Source organism: Passer domesticus, chromosome 1 (assembly GCF_036417665.1).
Source record: "Passer domesticus isolate bPasDom1 chromosome 1, bPasDom1.hap1, whole genome shotgun sequence".
Classification (NCBI taxonomy): domain Eukaryota; kingdom Metazoa; phylum Chordata; class Aves; order Passeriformes; family Passeridae; genus Passer; species Passer domesticus.
This window is the reverse complement of record NC_087474.1, coordinates 20,681,988-20,700,109: the sequence shown is the minus strand read 5'-3', so window position 1 is coordinate 20,700,109 and position 18,122 is coordinate 20,681,988. Positions and strand designations below refer to the sequence as shown.

General features: G+C 36.0%; 1 protein-coding gene across 2 annotated transcripts in view; it reads right to left on the bottom strand.

Moving 5' to 3' along the window:
- Nucleotides 1-885: 885 nt before the first annotated feature.
- The window catches only part of RUNDC3B (RUN domain containing 3B), a 50,117-nt gene continuing 32,880 nt past the window's right edge, over nt 886-18,122 (bottom strand). For both annotated transcript variants that reach the window (XM_064409146.1, XM_064409154.1), the window contains 3 exons: nt 4,343-4,489; nt 3,857-3,972; nt 886-2,852 (listed from right to left, as the gene is read on the bottom strand). In XM_064409146.1, the coding sequence (XP_064265216.1) occupies nt 2,707-2,852; nt 3,857-3,972; nt 4,343-4,489 (409 nt within the window). In that variant the 3' untranslated portion in view covers nt 886-2,706. The remainder of the gene's footprint in view (nt 2,853-3,856; nt 3,973-4,342; nt 4,490-18,122) is intronic.

Sequence of the window (18,122 nt, the reverse complement as noted above, 5' to 3'; positions counted from 1 at the left end):
ATGATTTAAATAATTTTTAACTACCCTCACTACCTCCCTCTTTTCATGCATTTTCAATGCAGCTCTTGAATTCTATTTTTTGTGTATTTTAATGAGGGGGGTGCTGATACAAAAGTAACTCAGTAGTCAGATCATTAAGACACTGACATTTGGGTGTGCTTTACCCAAGAAATGGAGTTCAGTCCAAGGTGAAAATTCCTCACACACTGAAAAATGTTCGACTTGTAAAGACATGGACCACATTAGGCAAGAGGTGCTGCCAGAGCAGATGCTTAACACTGTTCTTCCACTGTGACTTTTGAATGAAAATTTACAAAATAAGGCCTAAGAGAACATAGTAGCAGCTGATATTGGATGACACTGAAAAATACAGAACAAAAAAACCTTGTGCAAGAAAAGCATTTGCAAAAAACTCAGTAATGCTGTAATTTACAGAATGGTCTTACTTCATCCCGTGTGATTAAAACAGAGACAACTTGTGACTAGTGATGATACAAAATTTTTAATTTACATGCAACATTTATGGAACGTCAAGGCAACAAAACATACAGTTTTGGCGGTTTAAAAGTCTAAAGTCTTTTTTAAAAAATGGTTAATGTTTAGAACTGAGAAAGATGCACATAACTGATTGCCCATGCACAAAATGACACCCGAAACACGTGTCAGACTACATAAAAGACTTCAGCTAAACAACACATTTAGCTCTAAGAAAAGAGCCATCAGTGAACATGACTGAAGATCATGATTACTGCCCCCTCCAAAACACTGATGTGGCATGAAAAGTATTTAACAGCAAACAAGACTGATTAAATCACTGTACATTGATGTAGAATGTTAACTTGTGGAATCTGGATTCCTGCATTTTATTTGTAGTAAAAATGTATCTCTAATTTACAAATTTATATTTAATAATGTTACTCAAGAAACAGGTGCTTAATGTGATCAAAAAAAAGTTCCATGAAGTAATGGACATTCTGAAGGTGTATGAAAGGAGGTAATGGTCAGCATTTATTATAGAGAAATTACCTGTGTGGGTACACAAGGGCTTGAAAGACCTGGTGGTTTTGTTAAACTACTTTAAAATTCTGCATTAAAATAGCATCACTGGTTTTGTACCCGGCCATGGAAGTAGTGTCCTCCAGCAGCACGGACTAGAGAGCTGAGGAGATGGATTCTTATCCTCTAGCTAAATCCAGCAGTGCCTTGAGTTCCACAAATGCATAGCCTCCTACTTCAAAAGACTAAATATTTCAGTTAAAGTAAGAATGAATCTTCTTTCTTTCAAGCCCACCCTATGGTGACCAGTTTAAAGCAGCAGTGCCAAGGTATCATCACAAGAGGCAAATCAACTAAACCTGTACAGAGTGTAGTGACATACTGTAAACACCTAGGAGTAAGCAATAATTAAAAATCTGTCTTGTATTGCAGCTACTCATGTAAACAATTTATGAAACTTCTTTGGCACAAAAAAGCATTTTCCCTAGCACTTATAAATACAACATACTTACATGCATTTCACTTTTGTTTAAAAAGTTACTAATCATACTGATAAGCATTACCTTGATTACCAAAATTCATAGATAAAGGATCCATTGTATCTTACAAAGAATTAAGAATATAGTTTGCAATTCAAAAATTATTTTGCAAACTTTGAAACTGTAGGGTAATCTGGAAAGTCAGTTACATTTTAAAAAATGTCTCCCATTTTTTTTCGTGTCAGTAATTTAAATCAATGGCAAATAATTTGAGAAAACTGACTTAGAGAATTTCTTCTGTATTACCTAAGCAAGAAAAATGCCTATTGCACTACTACAGGGATGAGAAAAGTCCTTTAACACACAAATACAGCCATTACATTGTTTCCCCTTTTCCACTCTCCTTGGGATCTTGCCAATAAACACAGAATCCTAACTTTGCAAGATGCTTACCCCCATCATCCATAGCCCCCATCTTTTCAGCAAGAAACTTTTTGTATAATGTTAGTTTATCTGTAACCCAGGCCACTTGAAAGCATTTAGTGAGTTTGCTCACCATTCACAAATCTCTATGTATGCTTGATTTATATAATCAAGTTACATTTGTTATTCACATGCAATTTCAAGTGTTTGTGTTTCAGTGTGACTGGAGCATCTCCTAAATGCCATGATATTAACAGGAATGCAAAACCTAACACGGAGTCAACTTGAGAGAAGCTGTTGATAGGTTAAATATGCTATCTGAGGTCCTAAGCAACATACACAGATGAAAAGCTGGATTTTTAGGTATTTATTTGCCTACAAAGACTGGTGTTCAGGATTCCCTGTCTCTTCTGCAGGAGTTGATAAATATTTAAAGCACTGCAGAGTACAGTGGCTAGAGCCGGTCCAGGCTAGTGCAAGGAGAAACAAAGCTGATGGCATTTAAGTATAGGTCTGATTTCTGACTGTTTAATTTTAAAAACCAGTCATAAACATCACATTATACATTCTGTACCTGAACAAGAGATTTAAGTAATTCCAGACTAAAATAGAGTATCTGATAAGTCCTCTGGGGGAAAGAAAAAGCAAACAAAAACTGATCCAATTTGTGAATTATAAAGGTATCCATGACAATAAAAAATAAAGCAGCTTATTTTTTAACTCAGAACTAGCAGTCTTCACTGCAAGTCATCGTATGGAACATAAATCAAATGCATACAACATAAAGCTCTTCCTTCTTGAGTGCATCTCAAGATGGTGTTAAGCCTGGACTTGTCATCTCTGTTGTGGGACTTGCAAGGTATTCACTTGATTTCAGACTTGTGAGAGACTTGTAGCTTGCTACTGATGTAAGAGAGCCACAAAGACCAAGCAATGATGGAGTGTCTTCCTTTCCTGTAAAGAAAAATAGGAATTAAGTTAATGATTTTTGCAGCACAAGATTAGTTCACCATAAAAAAATGAGATAACAGAAAAAGCTGTTTAATCTACACTACTGTGAATTTCATAGTATGCTTCAGCACAGGCATGTTTCATAAATGCTACTGGGAAGACAAGTTACACCACATCTTCCCTACCCAGGTGGTACAGAGAGCCCTGCCTTACAGGCTGGGCTGAAATCAGTCTTGAATTATATTAGATTTTAACATTGCTTACAATAAAAAAAAATCCTTGATATTTAAAAAAAAAAAGTTAGTTTAGCAGTTATGTAACACTAAGGTTTTGTATTGGCAAACTTATTTAAATGTTGATGAGACTGATGAAATACAAAAAGGATTATTTTATAACAATTTATATTCCATACCCAAAATACTACTATTTCACAAGTCTTCCAACATTCTCCTGCTTTTTCAGAATTGCCCACAAGATGGAGCAGCTAAGCTGTGATAAGCATCCAGGTTTGAAAGGGGTGTGTGCATATATCACATTTATATTTATATAAACAGTTCATATCATGTTCCACTCTCTATTTTAATGGAAACACTGTCAGGCTGCATCTCCAGATAAACGTTAATTGCAAGATGTAAGAATGACAGCGGTAGCTGCAAATCCAGTGCATTTAATCACTCTTTCGAAACAAAAAAAACATAAGAAGTTTGTTATAGCAGAAAGATGTCATCAGATCTTCCTTGTAGTGAAGCTGACTGGTTCTGTGATGGAAAAGGAAGACACGTGAAAGACATTTGAAGCTTAGCTTTAAATGCAGAGGAGTGGCGTGTGTATCTTCATAAATCCAAAATTATTGGAAGCAGAGTTCTTAGGGAAACGGAAACACTTTGTGTAACAATGAAAATATGTTTTTCAATGTGTATTTTCTTCACACTGAAAATTTGTCTCACGGGACAAGTTCAGAGCTGTGAAGAGCAAAATTAAAGGAGGACATTAGACTGGCTCTGTACCTTCATTTAACAAGTTAATTCCATCTTGCTTCCCATCCTGTGAGTGACCTGGATCCAGAGAGGATTGAGAAAGACTAACTTCTGCTGAAAGTTGGTCCAGACTTTGAAAACTTTTCCTGCAAAGCAAGTAATATTTGATAGCAAAACATTTAAAGATCTAACTAGGTATCTTCAACTCTCCTTAAAATTTTGCTAAAATAACCCTATGCAGTTAATCTTTCTTCTCTTAAACACTATTTTTATTTATTTCCAAAGCCAGTTCTTTCCTAAAGCGATGATTTATTTTTCTGCCCCTTTTTTACAAGCTAATCCAAAGGAAGAAAAATTTTATGGCAAGCAAGAGAAACTGGTTTTATTTACCAGTGATCTTTGGGCATTGTAACAAGTGACTCCAATAGGATACGTTCCAAAGTATGCTGAGAGGAATACATAATTTTCAGTTTCCCTGTTCCTCTAAGGGGGAATCAAAATAAATATGAAACTTACTCATCCCACTGTTGATTGTGCTTTCTATAGAGTAGAGTGTCCAAGGCAACAGCATTGACATCCAGAGCTCCTGGGGAAGGCCACTGATTGGTGAGGTGAGTAGTTAATTCTTGTCTTGATCTCAAGTCATTATTCTTTAGCACAGTTCTGTGAATATATAAAAAAAAAAGTCTATTAAATGCAATTCCTTAAGATAAAGGAAAAATAGGACACAGATGATCATAGAATCATCATGGTTGGAAGTGACCTTCAAGATCATCCAGTCCACCCATCACCCAGCACTGCCACTGTAACTCCTAAACCACATCACCCAGTGCCAGACTCAGATGTCTCTAACACCTCCAGGAATGGTGACTTCACCACCTTCCTGAGCAACCTATTTCAACCTGACCACCTGAACAGCAAAAAAAATTTTCTAATATCTAATCTGAATCTCCCCTCTTAAGTCTCATAAGCCATTCATTTGGGTCCTGTCACTGCAGCCACTGCAGAAGAGACCAACCCCCACTCACTACAAACTCCTCTCAGGAGCCTGTAGAGAGCAATGAGGTCCCTGCTGAGCTTCTACCAGACTAAACACCTGCAGCTCCCCAACATGTTCCTCACAGGATTTTGTTTCTAGACCCTTCACGAGCCTTGCTTCTCTTCTCTGGACACACTCCAGCATTTCAATGTCCTTTTTGGAGTGAGAGGCCCAAAACTAAATGCAGTACTTGAGGTGCTGCTTCACCAGTGCCGAGTACAGGGCAACCAACACTATTCTTGATACAGGCCAAGATGCCAATGGCCACCTGGGCACACTGTTGGCTCATGTTTAGCCACCTGCCAACCAGCATCCCCAAGCTCCTTTCTGCCCAACAGCCCTCAAGCCCCTCCCTCCCCAGCCTGTAGCACTGCAGGTGGTTGTTGTCACCTCAGGCCAGGACCTGGCACTTCACCTTCTTGAACCTCATGCAGTTCTCTTCAGCCCATTGAGCAAGTCTGTCCATATCTCTCTGCAGAGCCTTCCTACCCTCCAACAGGTCAACACTCCCACCCAACTTAGTGTCATCTGCAAATTTATTGAGGGCAATCCCAATTTCCACATCCAGATCAGCAATAAAGATGTTAAACAGGACTGACCCCAAACCCAAGCCTAGGGAAACACCACTAGTGACCATCCAGATGTTCTATTTCAAGTGACCAACGCAGACTGCAATTTTCACAAAGCATCTTAAACTGTTTGCCTTTCCTAAGGGAATCAACTTAGAAACATACTGAGACATCTTTAGTAACCAAAAAAAAAAAAACAAACCAAGTTGGCATTCAAATAGTTCTACAAAACCAATAAAGAAAGGCAACTGCATTTAAAAGGTTCTTTCTGCCAGCATAATGGATTAACAGGCCAGCTATTTTGAAAGCCACTATGCAAATGTGATGTGCTTCCCTTGACACCAATTTTTTTTTTGCAGTTTGAATACTCTTGCATCCCCCCTTCAGTACTTTTCTGGAATGAACTAAAAACCAGACAAGCTAATTCCACTGTATGCTTTCAGGCAAAATATAACACATAGTTTTCTATCACCTTACAATTTCTAGTAACTATGTCTATAACTGTCTATAACTGATATTAAAAATAAATGAATACTTCAAATACTAAACTGAATACTTCAAATACTCAAATTAGTTTTGCCTCATATTCCTAATGAAGCAAATCAGTTTTCTAAAATTCTAGAAATGAAGAAGCTAATATGCCAGTATTGGAAATCACCTGCCAGAAGTCATACCAAAATAAGAAAAGTACATAGTTTTTCGGGCTCCAAGACAAGACCAGCTTTTTTCCAATAGCACAAGACAACCTTTGATCTGCCCTTATACTGCTGCAGAATAACTAGAAATAAAAGCAAGAGCATTTTGTAATTGGATTTTCGAAGTCCTCCAATCCACAAAATACTAGACAATAGTAAAATGTTGCTCTACAAGGAGTTTGACTATCTCTGGCCTGAAGCGAAAAGCTAATTTACCCATCTCCATACCAAATGTACTCAGAAGTTCAAAGCCAAATGCCATGTTGCTATCCAAAATGCCAAACTGCACAGCAAATTAAATAACTATTCATGGCACACATACATTTACTTTAATTTTCCAATAACATGGTCAATAGGTCTATTTTTACAATACAGGTTTTATTCCGATGGTATTTGAACTGTTTAGACAGGAACTTCTGTAAGGGCAAATAACAATGCCCAAAGAGCCAAAATTTCCTACAAAACAAAGGCAGTAGTAAGCTCAGTAAGGAACTTTTAGCAGCTGAGTTTCACAGAGGAGACAGATTCAGAGTTTTACGGTATGAAAAGGGGATGAAGCACGACCGTGATTAAAACTAGTTTCAAGAAACTTCTCTCAAGATGACTAATTCCCTCAGCATTCCTACAAGTAAACAATCAACTTTTCTACCCGGGGATCCACACCCTCACCCTCCTAAGAGGTCTGCAGGAATAACCACTTTGCTAACCCAAAGCTCTCAATAATTTCAAGTATCTTGCAAGGTATTCACTTCCCCATGTAATAACCCTAATTCCCCGTGGAACATCAAGCATTACACAGAGCTGTCACAGGTTTGTTGATTTGAGGAAACTGAAACATGGAGATAGCAAGTTTTTATGAGGTTTGCCAGATACATTTCATGACCTCTTTATTCAGAAGGACATCTTGAATGTTTTCACAGAAGTTTCAAAATAGTTCACAGTTTATATGAGCAACTATGCCCACAGTGCCTAAATGCAAATTCACACATGTAACATGTACATGCAAATTTCCATTTGGACAACCCCTGTAAACTATCACAGGCACATTATCACAGACACATATCTACAGACAAGCTCCTAATAGTGGAATTTTTGCATTATATATAGGTTTCTATATTGGATAAATCTAATATTCTATATTCCACAAATCTTTACACCCTACTGTGTGAACAAAGAAATTCTGAAGCAAAGACTCACCAAAATTTTCCAGGAATTTTAACATAACATTTAAATATAGTTTCAGTTAATCACTTCTTAAACCACTCCACCATGCTCAGGAAGAAAACCAGGCATCAAGTAGGATAAACTTGAAGAGAACTAAATATTCTCCTCTTAAATATTTGAGAACTAAATATTGTCCTCTTAAAGCTATTATTTTGAATGTTTAAAAACATGTAAAAATATATTTGAAATTATAAAATCAGTCCAAGCACCATATCAAATATATATAAAATAGTAGTATAGACAATAAAAGTTAGACAAAATATTCACACCAGATGTTATTAGTTACCACTTATTTTATCAGCTTTCTAGATTATTTAGCTCTTAGCTCTTTTGCAGACATTTTTCAAGTATTGTAAGTTTCCACTGCTGCAGAGAGCCATTATACAGGCATTGCCTGCAGACAGCAATTCTGTTGATATGCAAAAACTGGCACTCCTTCTGTTTAACCAAACTTATTTGAAGAGTCAAAGTATTAAACTGCACTGAAACATAGAACCATTTAGGTTGGAAAAGACCTTTAAGATCCAACCATAAGCAAACCACTGCCAAGTCCACCACTAAACTGTGTCCCTAAGGGCCATGTCACAGCATACCAAATCCTCACACTCCTAATCACCATGAGGAAAGATGATCCTGCTACAAGTATTCAAAAATGGGAAAAGATGTGGATACAAAAGCATTTACTAAAGAAAAAGTTAAAAAGGAAGAAAATATGATCAAGTTTTAATGAAAAAAGCAAATACAAGCTTCAAAACTCAATGTAAAAAAAAGCTGTGCAAGACTATCTAGTGCTGTCCTGCTCTTGTTCAGAAAGAAAAACACTTTTTAGAGATTAAGAGCTCTCCAAGGACAACAACTTATTATATCTAAGGCATATTGAATTTCTGCAGTAGTGCTCTTGTTCCCCAGAATGCAAACACAGGCAGGACTTTCCCTCGCACCAGGACTGCAATGAGTATGCAGTTCTGTTTTTCAATAAAATTCAATAAAATATGGTTCTATTGGTTTTGTAGCTGTGAGGATTTAAGGGTGATGCAAGATAAGGTTTGTAGACAGTATGTTAAGCCATTTAATATAGGGGTAAAAGCAAGGACACTCCAAAATGAAAAGAGGGTAAGTAAGAGAGACAATAGGATTTACTAAAGGAGGAAGTTAAAAAACAAGGAAATACAATTAAACCTGAGTGAAAACAAGCATATACACCAAGCTGTTAACTCCTTTTCTTCAGCCTGGAAAAGAAGATAAAAACAGTGGCTAAAAGCAGTAATCTCAGGAAGGCAGTTGCTACATGGAGAATACAGTGGATCTTAGTAAGAGATTGTATGGCTGTGTTTTGGATGAAAGACAGGCAGTGTGTGAGATAAGGCTGAACAGGGTATCCTGGACTAACACAGTGGGACTGCAGAGAGCAGAGGTTTTGTGCAGTACAGGAGGATTATGTAAGAACTTATTACAAGAGCAGGAGGTTAAACCCATTTATGGTACAGTCTCTAATCTAGGCATGAAAAAAATTCTTGATTGCCTGAGAGCCTGTGAGCTTACCCTCTCTCATCTAACTGGTATCCTCTGTGTCTACAATTATTTTCATCTCTTCATAATCATGTTGGCAAAAAAGCAGCAATAGCTGTTCTATAATCTGCTGAAAGTAAACAGTTGTACCCTTAGCAGCCCTTACCCCAAACAACACTTCTGTTAAGATAACTTCATACAGGGTTTAAAATTCTGCAAACATCATAAAATAAAGAAACAGTGAAGAGATAGGCAGAAAAAGAACATTCAACAACAGCCAAAACATCAGTCTATTACCAACATTAATCTCAAACTGAATCAAAAAATAGCACTGTATCAGCTACTAGGAAGAAAATTAACTCTATCACAGCTGAAACCAGGGCATTTCTTTTAAAATGACCACATACCCTCTGTACTACTTCACAACACAGACTTGGCCACAATGCATATATACAAGGGAAGTATAACACACGAAGTGTTGTCATGTTGTCCCAGAATAACATTTAAGCCACTTAAATTGTGGTAGCATTTTTTTTTTTATATCTGAAAAAAACAAACTGAAAATACTACTGCAAGTAGTAATTTCCTTGGCAAAACAATCAGCAAAATAGATGAGAACATCTTAGTACTAATGTGCATGATTGAAAACTAACAAATGTTTGCTTTACATTTGTATTTTTTGTTCTCTGTACCAAGAACTAGTATTAAAATTAAGCTCCTGTTCAAAAATAAAAAAAACCCACAAAACCTGTTCAGTAAAACATCCTGCTAAAGAATTCCTGCCTATTACTAATAGATGAGACTAATCAATACTAACATACTTCCATGAGTGGAAATAAGTGTCTGCAGATACATATGCTCCCTCCAGACCTGTAAATTTACTTACATTTATTCAAGAATAACAGAAGCAGCCAAAGCATTCATCAGGTTTACACATTTATTCCCAGAAATATCTCTGCATGCTCTTGACTTTCAGCTCTTTAATTGCGTATTTAACAAGTTAGGAAATGTGAGATAGTGAAGTCTTCCAATACACATCCTTCTCCTCTACTGTCAATTTGCCCTGTGTTTGTCAGGCACTCTTCAGAATATTTACTTGCAGATTTCTTCAACCTTTATTCTTTTGAGATGTTTATTTAAGGATTTAACATTTTGAGAGTATTAAGCACAGGCAGGATTTATTTTTGTACAGTACACACAAAAAAATAAAACGCAATTGACAAATTATTGCCCATTTCCAACTGTGCTGCCTTTAAGTTCTGTCACAATCATGTTAGGTGCCACTGTATAAATGAAGCATTAAAACCACTTAATTTTTTTTACCAAGCTTTTTTGTTGTTGTTGATTTGTTTGTGTTTATGTATTTAAAATTTAATTCTTAAGATAAACCCAGAAACACTTCAGTTTGCACTAGCTTTTGGCAGCTCAGCTACCTCTCAAGAGATTAAAAAAATTACTGTTTGAATTAACACATCTAAGACTTCTGCATCTTGAAAGTATCATCTGACTTAACAGTGATACAGAAGGACAAAAGATAACCTGTATGTTGGGTTTCTGCATATGCAACAGAAATTATGTAAGTGATTATAACTGGTCACTTCCTATACTGTAACTATATTATCTCTGGGAATTTAAAAATAAATAAGTAAATAAAATTCAATCCAAGTTTAGCCCAAGCTAATATAGAAAAGCCTTTCCTGCATAACCATACAGAATTTCTGGGATCATTTCAGCTATACCAGATTTTGATTTTCCCTTGCATCAAATGCAGATTCATTGGAAGCCTATTCAAAAAGTTCAATTTACACAGGTTTTTTTTTTTTTTTTTGTTCAACAAAACAAAAGTCAGTTCTGTTTCCAATTATACCTATGAAAAACCAGTAATTTCTTACCTGCAAGTTTAATTTCTCCAAATCCAGAAAATGCCAGTCCAGTTGGCAATTTGCCCTCCTATCAGCAGATGAAGACAGGAAATAAACCAAACAGACTAATTCCCTAAGAAAGGGAATTACATCAGATGAGTGTTCCAGTTCAAGAACTACCTGAGTAGTGAAAAGTAAAAGTGAAAATAAAAGCTTAAAAAAATAAAAACATTTGCATAAGAACAAGCTTTAAAAACCTTTATTTAGGACAGGGAATATGAAATGCAAACTCAAATTGATAGCATACATGAATATAACTAAAATCTGTAAAAGCAATTCCAAATAAAAAGGGAACTCCCAAGCTGCCAGTACTCTAGCAGAGCAGTGAGCTGTCTGGACTGGTATGTCATTGGACTTTGAGAAATTAGATCAGCAGGTATGAAAACCAGTTACTTACCAGTAGATTTTGATGCTGCAATATAGCATCTCTCTCGGATTTGTGCCCTGTACACTGACACACTATTCCCCAAACTAGATGCCCAAGCAGTTAGATGCCAGCAGACTTTCTAAAGGCAGTTGCTGCAGTGAAAAAAAAGAGCAGGAATGTCCTACTGCAAAACATTTTCCTCTGACTGACCAACAGATCTTCGTGTGTCACAGCATGGCACTACTTGGGCCACGGAACAGATTCGTTTGAAGCTTCTTCAGCATTTTTTAATCATTCTTTATTGTCTCTTAAGAGATCTTGAACTATATCCTAACAAAATCAGTTATCAATTTTATACAGACTTAGATTTTCTTGACCTTTGGATAACTTGAGAAAGTTTGTACTGTTAGAAATACCAGCAGCTGGACTCCTGAGTTAGAGTCTAACTTCAGTGGAGACTTTGTTTCTGAACACAGACATCCAGAATGGATCAAAACATACCATAATATGTTAGCTTTGCATATGCCCACTAAAATAGCACTGCAGCATGTGACTGACACTCTTCGTGTCCGTGGACAAATAACCAGGCCCGATTCTCTGGAGGAGGATAGCAGGCACAACACAACCAGTTTTCCCAGATAGTAGGTCTTGACAGAAAACAAGAATGATGAACTTGATCAGCAACCAAACTACTGAAAAAGTAAAGAGCAGATTTCAGTTCTTCAGATCATCTCTGCTGGGAAATGAAGGACTCTTAGCAAACAAGCTTTTTTTCTGACAGATTGTCTAATTTGGCTTCTGTAAATATCCTCTCAAGCTCAGTTTGTCATTTAAGGATTCTTTTTCCCTTATGTCAGTGATGTAAATACAACATATCTGTTTATAGCTGAATTCCTTTTAAAAAAAACATTTCTACAAGGGTGTGGGGAAAAAAAAAATTAAGAACTTTCTTCTTAACAGATGAGGAAAACTGGTATTCTCAATAACTTTTTTATCATTTTAACTTGATTCCTTTGAATTCACTAAAAACAGGAGAAACAACTGCAAAATGGTTAAGTAACTTTGGGCTGACTGAATGACCATTTTTTCTTTAAAATTCCACTATCATATTAAGACAGCAAGAGTGCCATAAGAGATATCCAACAGGGTAATTGGAAGATTAATCTTCTACCTACATAGGCAAGTATTTGCCAAAACTAGCATACATAAGCTCTTTCAAAATGAGAAAGTTTTAATTACAAACAAAAAACTCAATTATTAGCAGCAAGCCTTGAGTAATATAAGTCCTTCTTGGAGCTGAATGTGAATTAATAGAGCTGCCAAACTATGCAAACAGTAAGGCAGAGCTTCAAAATCTTAGAAATTGCAGGAAAAAAAAAGAGGAGGGCAAAAGTCTGATCCAAGGGCAAAGAAGTGAAAATGAAACCCCAAGCAAAAATCCACAATCAGATATTAACACTAGAAACAGAAGCTTTGCCAATGTAATTTGAGTTATAATTTGGATAACAAAATGAAAAATTAGTGTTAAGTGGTTGCATAAGAACATCTCAATGGCCAACAGAAAAAACACCTGTGTGTATCTCAACCACTTGCTAGCCAAAACAGGACAGCAGCTAATATAAGCTTCTTGCTTAGGAATCAGGGAGCACATTGATTGTATTTTCTGGATTAAAACTTCAGGCATTTCCCAGTATCTATTTAAGGCCTTTCTGGAACTCATTTGGACTGTGCTTTATTTTAACAAAATACTGAAGAAACACAAGACACAAAGTTAAAACTGGAAAAACAAGTTGTAACCTAAATTTACAAATACCATCCATAATTTAAAAAACCTCCAACATTTTTTTAATCATGTATATGCACACTGATCTGTAACTCACCTTTCTTTTGAACAAACTATTTGTATTGTAGAGAAACTTGTCATTTTGTTGTGAAAGTATAAAAAGAATTTGCTTATCTTTTCCTACTGGACAAAACTTAATTCCTGATCTGATTTATTATTTAAACCAATAAATCTAATAAGATAAATCTAAAGTTAGGATAATTTAAACATCAATTTCTTTTGTCTGACAAATTGCAGAGACACTCCTTCAGTGTATCAATGATAAAGTAATATCTGCAAATACAGAACTAGCCTCTCCTCCCCATTCTAATCTGCTACTGTTCTTCCACCCTTAAAAATTATTTTTTCACTATTTTCATTTAAAGCCCATTTAGATTGATATCGAACTTCATGTAACTTGCATTAAAAATATTAGAAAAAATTAAATTCTGCTCAACTTTTCTCATTTATGTATAAGCAATATGAAATACTTGCTTTTCCCATCAGTATTTTCTAGAATACAGAAGGAAATGTACAGTAGATGAATATGAACGTTAATAAATTAAGCACAAAACCCTGTGACTCTCAGAAGCAAATGGTAATGCAAGGTTATTTATCTAAACAGATAAAGCACAAAGAAATCAAATTCAGGCTCTGTGATTGCAATCCAGCAGGTAATGATTATGTACCATGATTAATTTACCATCATTTTTATCTGTTTCTTTCTAATCCCTCCATTTGCAGCACCAAGTTATTCAAACTTTTATGACAACAAAGCCTCAAGTTCACCTGAGGTTCCATACACGAGATAATACTTTGTGAAATTAGAAGAGGAAGACACTGATGTCTGCTGTATTGCTATGCCAAAGCAAGTACCCTTTGTCTGCCACAGTTCAGGTATATTGACAGAGGAAGGAACTCATAATCCACACAATCTGCTTTCCTACCATGAATGCACATCATTTGCAACTGAATTGTACTGAGGCCTTCAGAGGCTCAATACTTGTCATTATTATTATTATTTTGAAAGGCCTTACTTTTTCCCTGTCCAACACATCCTTGAAGACACCAATAGCTTCAAAAGCTTTAAACTTTTTTTAGAATGTTAAGGTTCATTTTAAAATAAACCTTTTAACCCCCCCTTTTTAATAGCTCAGAATAAGATATTCAAATATGAGAGGTTAAAAATAAATGCCTTCCTAGCTGCTGCATCTTGTAGAGTAAGCCCTTTCCTTCAGGCTGCTATCAGCCCAGAAACTTTTGGTTTCCACTTGCACAATAAACCAACGTGGATTCTAAGAACAAAATAATCATGTTGGAGGCTTGACTGCAAATGGTTTAATTGTGCGTAGTTCTGTACTTTGCCCTGTATATTTCTCTCTGAATTGCAGAAGTCTCTCTGTCTAGTCCTATGCCCAGCTGAACTTCTCCTAGCTATATTTGCAAAAAAGGAAACACCATGTCTTCCTGGGTTTCCACCTCACTAAAAACAGAACTTCCCTTCTTGCTATCAACTCACACCCTTGTAAAACAGAATAGGATTACAATATTGCAGCAAACTTGAAAAGAACAAATTACAACAAAAAATGCAAAACACTGGCTAAACAAAAGTTTTACTGCCTCTAGGAATATATAATATTTTTAATATGATGTAAAAAAACCCTAAAAAAACCAAAACAAAAAAACAAAACAAAACAAAAAAAATCCACAAAAAAAAAAAATCAAAACCCAGACAAATTGAAAAAGAAAGACTTGAAAATCAACCAAACTGCAATACTAAGGATTTCAAACTGCTGCTCAAACTTGAGGGAGAAGCAGAGGACAGACAGGAAGCATTACAAATAAAAGCATGGCTAATGTGTATTAGGGTTTGATAGCAGGAACCATTAAAGCTTTAAAAGGAAAGGATTAGCATTCTCAGTTTTCACATTCTAGGAAAGAAACTTACCAAGATCAAAGATTAAAATTTAATCTTCAACTTCCTTTCAGTGAGGAAATAAAGCAGCTGCAACAAATTGGATTTACTGTACTTAAGCAGTTGAAGAATTCAGTTTCTTTGAAAAAAGTCTTAAAAGAGAAACTATCTGAAATGAAGGCAAGAGGACTAAAAAAAAATTTGATCCAGCTTCCCTGTTCCTCCAGATGATTCAGGTTTTGAGCTAGGATTACAAAGCCAGGCAACCCACATTAAAGTTTTACTCACAAGGAGACACAAAACACAGCTAAATTTCAAAGCCTTTTCTCAGACCCTCCTGCCTCTTTTTCCTTGGAGAAGCTTTTCTCTGCCTTGTCCTTGACAGCCCAGCTACAGCCTGCATCCTCTACAGCCCTGTGCCTTCCTCTCTGACCCTGCCCCACCTGCTCACAGCACCAAGCTGCAGACTCCAGAGCATTTATAAGCAGCATCTTGACAAAGTGAAGACAAGCAGAGATATCATTTCCATAAGCAAGTTTTTTTAACCAAATGAGGCATGACCATTCATTGAAAAGAGATCATCTTTGCTACAGAGAATATAGTGTATCTTCCTTTACGTAGTCCATAATAGACCTGGTAGATGTTTGAAACAGAGAAGCTAATTTTGCCTGGAGTTAAACATGTCCTAATTTACTCTCTTTACAAATACAGCTGTGTTATTCAGATAGAAAATGTAGTATTGCTGGATATTAAAATATTAAGTATTATTAATATAATAAAATGTTAAGCTATATTAAGACATTAAGAATGGAGGAAAAACATAGTTTGGACCTTGAAAAGGCTAATTCTGAAGGAACAACCAGACAAATTAAACTTATCTTTAATATTTGGCAACACATGAAAAGAAATTCTTAATTACATAGTCAAGCTTAATTCAGTGTAAGATGTGAGTGGCCCTTCAGTTTAATTTGATGCTTATCTATGCCTTAACCAGCAACAGAATTCCAAACATGGAAGACTGACCTTTTCGACCCTAACTCTTCTTCCCTCCACAGAACACTATAACAAGATGGGGATCTACAGAGAAACAGTAGAGTGGTATATATATAAAATATACCACTCTGTGGTATATTTTATACCACAGAGTGGTATAAACTATAGCATTGTCACTGAATGTACAAAATAAATTTCCCAGAAATGTGATAAATTGATAAATTACACCACCGTAATTTGTCCCAAGAGGGGACAAAGGGGTCATACCATCTTACACCAGGCACACCAATCTGAAAACCTGAAAAAACTCTTTAGGAGGAAACCTGTGGTGGTAAGCATTACACAAATCACTGTTTTCATTTCACCAAAGATCAAAGCAGAAAAAAAACTTCTAAAGCATTTTGAGTGTTTTTCTGCTTTGTGTATAGTGCTATCCTTTTTCCTTTCACTTTGTTTAAAAGGATTTTCTATGTTAAAGTGATCAACTTTTATAACATCAGTGAGATCAATTTTTATAATATCAGTGAGTCAATACGCAGGAAATGAGCCAATCAGGAAATTGATGGAATCTTTCTCATAATCATACATCAATATTTAACATATACAAATATCAATTTCAATCTGAACTTGAAAGTAATAAAAGCAGAGTTTGTTGTAACACAGGTAGTGTGTTAGTCAAAAGAAGGACTAAGCATTGCCCTGTGGGGGAAAAAAGCATGTTTAAGATGAGCTAAAGAGTTTTAATGCAAGGATATTGCAGGCCAATGGTTCCAGATTTCGCCCAGTCACATCTTTGACTCAGCTAACTAGTCCTTCAAGGCAGTGGTCTCAAAGTGAGATGCAGAAGATAATCCTTTAGGGTACTGCAAAAAAACCCTTCTTGTATTGCTAATAATTTTTTTAAAATGTAACATTTTGTTTATTTCCTCTTTATCTTATACACTTAAATTCCTATTTTTGTATGTTTAAGAATGTAAATAATATATCAACACAACAGTACATTTATATAATTTATAAATAATGATACCTATATTGTGGGTGTTCTTAGTTTTTTTTTTTTACTGATGGTGAGTGGGATCAAATGTCTCTGTGCTTCAAGAGACATTCCACATTTCTTTGCAGAAACAGAGGGGGCAGGAATGTCTGCCTCTGTACATTTGAATACTCCAGGATGCAGTTCCTTGATGATGTGGAATCCCTATCCTATCAATTTACAATTCTGTAATTTGAATGTTACAGAATTCAAACTATTTTCCTCATCTAGACATTCCACAGATCACAGGCTTCTCTTGGCTGTCCTCCTATGAGCTGTTATTTTCAAGCACTTCAGAGCTGTTAATTTTATGTACTTTAAGGTCTTTGGAACTGCCTCACTCTCACTGTAAAAATACACTATTCTTAGAGAAGAGTGGAGCCAAAAGCACTGTTCTGTAGTGTTCAATTCAAGTCCTAGGAAAAAAAAACACGACAGTGATGACATCTGAAGAAAAAAATGAAGGCCCTGAGTGGGTCATCATTATTATAATTCACACAATTGAAATGCCTCCTGAACACTGCTAGACTGGGGGCATAGACCACCTCTCCAGGAAGCCTGCTGCAGTACTTGACCTCCCTCTGGGTAAAGAGATGTTTGCCAAGGTCCAATCTGAATCTTCCTCCTCATGAACTGTGTATTAGCTTAAATGTGCTGAACTGATAATCAGGTTGTCTACTGCAGATTCACTTTTCCAACTAGATTTGCCATCAGACATCTGCCAACAATGTAAGAGGTCCCATTCCCAGATGGGTGGGCATACTGCTAAGAAATGCAATTAAGCTGAGACACACAAAAAAAGTTACTCTTTTGTGAATAACTGATAAATTTGCAGCTTCACCATTTTCCAGATATTGGTATTCATGAGATCTGTAAAATGGCTTTTAACTACACTGGAAACTATGTTGTTCACTGCAGTTTTAATATTCAAATGTGTGACACAAAGTTAATACTGAAAATTGTAGAACATGAACCATAGCAGCTGTAAAAAGAAAAATTCCTTCCAAATTTTTCTGATGTCCTATCCCTGTAATTATTTCATGCTTTGCAACAAATCCCCTTAGTGAATGTGCATACAGAAAAGCTTCTCTGTAGGAAATCTAACGTTTAACCTGAAGGCCTTGTTGATCTGTTGATCCTGGGTTAACTGGTTTCCAAATCAGCAACAGCCTATACTGTCAACAAAGTCACACCTCTATTTCTCACTT